The sequence below is a fragment of the Melanostigma gelatinosum genome (assembly GCF_949748355.1).
Source record: "Melanostigma gelatinosum genome assembly, chromosome: 1".
NCBI classification, from domain to species: Eukaryota; Metazoa; Chordata; class Actinopteri; order Perciformes; family Zoarcidae; genus Melanostigma; species Melanostigma gelatinosum.
Genome location: NC_136634.1, coordinates 23322709 through 23327708, shown reverse-complemented (window position 1 = coordinate 23327708; position 5000 = coordinate 23322709). Strand labels below are relative to the sequence as shown.

Below are 5000 nucleotides of genomic sequence, written 5' to 3'. Positions count from 1 at the left end.
TCAGCAAGAAGACCGGGGACAGACCAGCACAGACCGGAATCTCTTGAATGAGATAAAAAACCTTTGGCAGATATTAACAGTGTGTCCATGTGGGACCACATCGCAGTTAGAAACTGATTGAGAACAGCAAATATTATGCCCCCACTCAACACAGGAGATCAAAACAGAAGATTTCCTTCTATAAATAATCCAGTGAAAGTGAAACGTAGTGCACCATCATAGATGCTGCCAATGTTTTTGTTTGCTTGCGCCGATAACCAATTAATGTCTTAAAATGACTGTCGTAATCATTTATTGATGATAAACTGTCCCATGTGGCACCTTTTATGATCAACTGTGACCATACTGAGCGTAACTTCAGCATTACCTCCTAGATCTCGGTGTATTTGTAACAATAAATTGCGTGTATGTGATTCATTCGATGTCCTGACTGAATCCCTTGCACTCCACACCTGTTGTGTGTCAGCGGAGACAGTCTGGGTTTATCTGCTGTAAACGGAACCCCTACCTGGTTTCCTGGGTGCTGTTAGCGCTGTGTGGCTGGCTCTTAGTGGAGTCGGAGGAGTTGGACTCGGAGTAGTTGACGGAGGACGGGGAGGAGGAGGTGGAAGAGGAGGCGGAGGAGGACCCGCTGGGGTATTTGATGCCGCCGACGCCAGTGCCGCCGTGGCTCTTTGACTTGTTGGGGGGAGTCACTCCGTTACTGCAGGTCGGGCTGTCGGCTCCTGTGTGGCGGGTGACAGCAAAACACAGACGCATATCTCATTTCTGCCAAAAATAAATGTAAGAAAATGTGTGTCTTTCAGAAAGGACAGAGGTTTCGAGGCGATGCGCGTGTACCTCCGGCGTGCAGGTGTGTGTTGCTGGCTCCGTGGCGGGGGCTGAGGCTGGGTGAGCCGGGGTAACTGTCCTGGGACTTGGGGGAGCGGCTGGACAAGCAGCGAACCTCGCTGTCTGTGCCGTTCACCATCTCCACGAACTGACGACACCTTAAAAACCGAGAGGTTTATACCGTTTATACCGTGTTATACCGGCATTCTTAAGCGAGAGGCACCACATTTTTCTCGTTGAGTAAATTTCCCATCCACAGCAGCGTTAGCGAAGGCAACCATCAACGCTCGGCTTTACTTCCTCATACAGCATCTCTGCCCTGCATTCGATCTTAGTCCTTAAAAACACTGACTTACTTCAACATGAATAGTAGGTTGGGGTTGTGTTCTAACAGGCCGGGGTAGAGCTGTTGAGTAGCCTCTATGGCTTCGCCCACCCGTCCTGCCAGCACCAGCTTCTGTATTCCTATTGGACCAAAGAAACAGGGTGCTATTTACAGCATATTGATGAAGAGGAACCAACGCTTACACAGCAAACATTTGGTAGAGGACAAACAACACCCATAGTATCTAATTCTGGGCCCCGTTTCTTTCAAAGTGATGGGATACTTAAAAATGTTGTCATATGTAAAATCCGTTATGAATATTATGGTATTATTTGACGGTTTGCTGGAAGTATTCTGATGTAAAAACAGGCAGCTACACCGTAAATGGCTTAGGAGGAAGACCTCAACAACACCAAGCCCGGAACATTCTTTGGTGCCGTTAAGTGACTTAGTTCCGTATGTATGACGGTGAAATGAAAATGTGAAAGAATATGCGTGTGGTTGGTTTGTTCACTCACTCTGTCTGTTCTTTATAGATGTCTGGTCCTCTTGTATCAGGGTCTCTGTGGCTCTGGCGAAGGCTGTTGCGGTGGCACAGTACCCATGATGCACCAGGTAGCTAGACACCATACTGGAGACAGCACGTAAAAATAAATTGTTTAAAAAGGTTGAATTTCTTAAAAAAGGAGAAGTCTGGGGATATTCTATAGTCATGTCGTCAACGGATCCCACTACACTAACAGTGCGTTCGTCCGTCTCTAACGCTTTCTGACTCCCCGATACGGTCTGTGGCTCTCTGCCCCAAGCCCACTGGTTCCTACTGACGTCATAAAGCTTTAAAAAAATGAATTAAAAAAGCTCACCAACATATGTTTTCTTCATTAAAACATGCTTGAAAATGTCCTAAAACAGCTGGGCACTGTAGTTTCTAGCTAACCTTACTCACACAATAGTAAATAGTGCCTTTGTTTCAGCAGTGGATTAATCTGCATTTTGGTGATCTAATGAGTATTTACAGCAGCAGGACGGTGTATGTGGGATTTGATCAAAATAAATGACAGTGCCAATCTTCATGTGTAATAAGGGGCTACGTCACCCAGCGCAGCAGTGATGGTGTTTTAAGAGCTTCTTTGACAGCAGTGGAGCTCTCTGGCACAGCTGCTACATGCCGTCATCTTTAGAGCTTTCAGGCACAGCTATATTTCTGTGGCGTCACTCAAAACAGCGTGTTCTCATAGTGACAGGTGTGCGCTCACTGAGAAGTGGCAACCGAAGCTTACTTCTGCAGGACAGCCTGCCACTCCCCCAGCCTCTCTCCTATGGGGAAGCGGGCGATCATGCCGTGGATCTTGGCCCGCCACTCGCTCATGTAGTCCTCGATGTCGAAGACAAACGGCTGCTGGCCAAAGTTAGCGTCTACGATCTCTCCCGGAGTTTGCAGCCCCACGGTGGGGTACAGGTTGGGCTGGTAGATGGTACAGATAAAAGAGCGTTAGGGTTGTTTTGAGCATTTCTTTTTTTACATACAAATGTGTGTCCAATTAAGTATCAAGTCATGTAATCTTGAGAAAGTTATAAGTTGCGTAATAGTTATTAGTTTATTCGCTTATCGTACTGGGATACCAAACAGTGCAAGTGGTCCACTGTTGCCTTTTTTATGACGTATATTCTAGAAACATCTTGGTGTTTAAATTATACTAGAAACACAAATAAGCCTCATAAGTTCTTAACAGCTTTGGGTGTGGAAAGCCTCAGTTCACAGCTTGTAAAGTTCCCGCAATGAGAATCTGTCAGCGGGGAAACAGGCCGGCTAACGACACTGTGTTTTGTCTTTTTACTTGGCTATCATGAGAGTACATGGTTCAGCTGGACAAAAACCACGAATGGGGCATGAAAACGACACCAGCACCCGTTTGAGCGCTGGTTAGGTTCGACAGTGGTCGGGAACTCCATCTGCTCTCGCAGCAACCGTGGCCAGCAGCCCCCAACTGTGATTTTCAGGTCCTGTTCTATTCTATTCTTAAAAACGATTTGGCTGGTAAAACTGTTAAAGTGGATGTTTGGGGTTTTCAATTTTTCTTTTTCAGGGGAATGTTCCAGTTACTGCGGCCACTGGACACACACAAAAAAAAAAAAAGGTTTGTTTCCAAACCAACTGCCAACACAAGCTGCAATTAGACGTGGCCCTGCGTGTACAATATCCAGCGATATGCTATCATTATCACTAAAGTTACAGTTATGGTATGATAAGGATCACATGGGTTCATACGATTAGCTTAATGTGCAGAAAACATTGTCACACTGTACATTTTGCCATCGTGAAAATGGTGCTGCAATTTTGTGACGCACATACAAAGATACTTACAGGGAGGTCTGTGAAGGCTACACCTGAGGGACAAAAGGTTACTGTTAGGTATACGTGATGATCTCAAGCTCTCGATGAAGCATAACGTTAATGTACGTGTGACACAGTTATAAATCGATTCATGTCAATGTACACGCGACGGGTTCGCCCACCTAAACTGATGCCATTTTTGGTGTAAAAGCAAGTGTTGTTGATGAGGTTGACGCAGCAGCCGATCACGTCCCCCGTGGTGAACGTCGGGCCATACGGTTGGCCGGTCCCGGAGGAGCAGAAGGAGTGGCCGTCGTCTCCGTGGTAGCCATACGAGTGCTTGTCCCACCCTAAAAATAGGACGGGGGATTAGGATTCGTTTTTTTTTCACTTGTGGAAAATGTGAATTGTTAGCAGAGCCGCCTGTGACTAACAACGAAGCTCCAGGAGTACGCATGTTGTTTTACAGCGTCAGCTCCCTGGTCAGACATCAAGCGAGAGCCGCTCGGCACAAAAACAGCTTCTGAAACCAGGGGAGCATCTGAGGTACAGCGACTTGCTCGAGGTCGCTCTCAACGGTTATTTGCTGCTGCTGCTGAAGGCGGGGAGACACTTACTCATTGACTTTTGGCTGCTCAGACTTTACCCATCTGACTACCGCTGCCTGCAGGGCGTCTTGTGAAAATTCTCACACACACACACTTTCTGGCTGTCTGGCATGTGCTGCAGTGCTGTGGATGACCAGCAGGAGGATGTTGTCTATGCAAAAGAAACTGGTGAGTCACTGCCAATCAATGGTTTTGGTACAAAATGAGACCAAGACGGCGAGGGACGAGCCTTTTTGTTCACAGCAGACATTTTGACTTGTCCTTGCAGGAAAAGCACAGGTGTGTCTAACAATAGCTCCATCTACCAACATCAACAATGGAAAGAGCGCGCACAATACCAGGACCCTGAAACAGAAGCAGCTAAATGGAATCTAGCCATCATTCATGATATTATTAACACATGTGCTTTTCCTACTGCGACATGTCAAAGTGTTTTCCGAGAAAAATGACTTATGTTTTTATTATAGTTGCTTTTTGGCAATTAAATCCCTTTAACAATGGAAGCAGCAGGTTTTTGTGACTTAAAGGTTATTCCCTGTTTGAGGACAAGTTTTCCTTCAGTTATTGCATCATTTGAAAGATTTCTTTTTGTTTAGGGGAAAAAATAAGTCGAAAAACGAGAAATGTCAGGAAGAGAAATGAGTCAATTGTTCTGTCCAAGAAACATCCAAATAAAGTAGTGAGCCTTAGAGGTGCCGATTATTTGCTTAACAGAGAGCCAGGCTTAGCCGTTATGCTAAGCTAAGCTAGCTTCATATTTAGTGTACAGTAATGAGTGTTTTTTATTTTTCTTAATATATCCAGGTCACACTCCAGGACAAGCCATCTATTTAAAGTGGAACATTATATGTTCCTTTAGGATTTCACAATGGGAACCATCAAGCCCACCAAAGCATTGCAT

At 45.6% G+C, this 5000-nt stretch overlaps 1 protein-coding gene across 1 annotated transcript in view; it reads right to left on the bottom strand.

The window, feature by feature from the left end:
- Window positions 1-5000, bottom strand: part of ranbp10 (RAN binding protein 10) — a 32635-nt gene that overhangs the window by 8004 nt on the left and 19631 nt on the right. Inside the window, exons 4-10 of the mRNA XM_079271409.1 lie at window positions 3674-3841; window positions 3522-3544; window positions 2437-2621; window positions 1675-1787; window positions 1188-1296; window positions 841-989; window positions 509-725 (exon numbers count right to left, since the gene is read on the bottom strand). Coding sequence (XP_079127535.1) covers window positions 509-725; window positions 841-989; window positions 1188-1296; window positions 1675-1787; window positions 2437-2621; window positions 3522-3544; window positions 3674-3841 — 964 coding nt within the window. The remainder of the gene's footprint in view (window positions 1-508; window positions 726-840; window positions 990-1187; window positions 1297-1674; window positions 1788-2436; window positions 2622-3521; window positions 3545-3673; window positions 3842-5000) is intronic.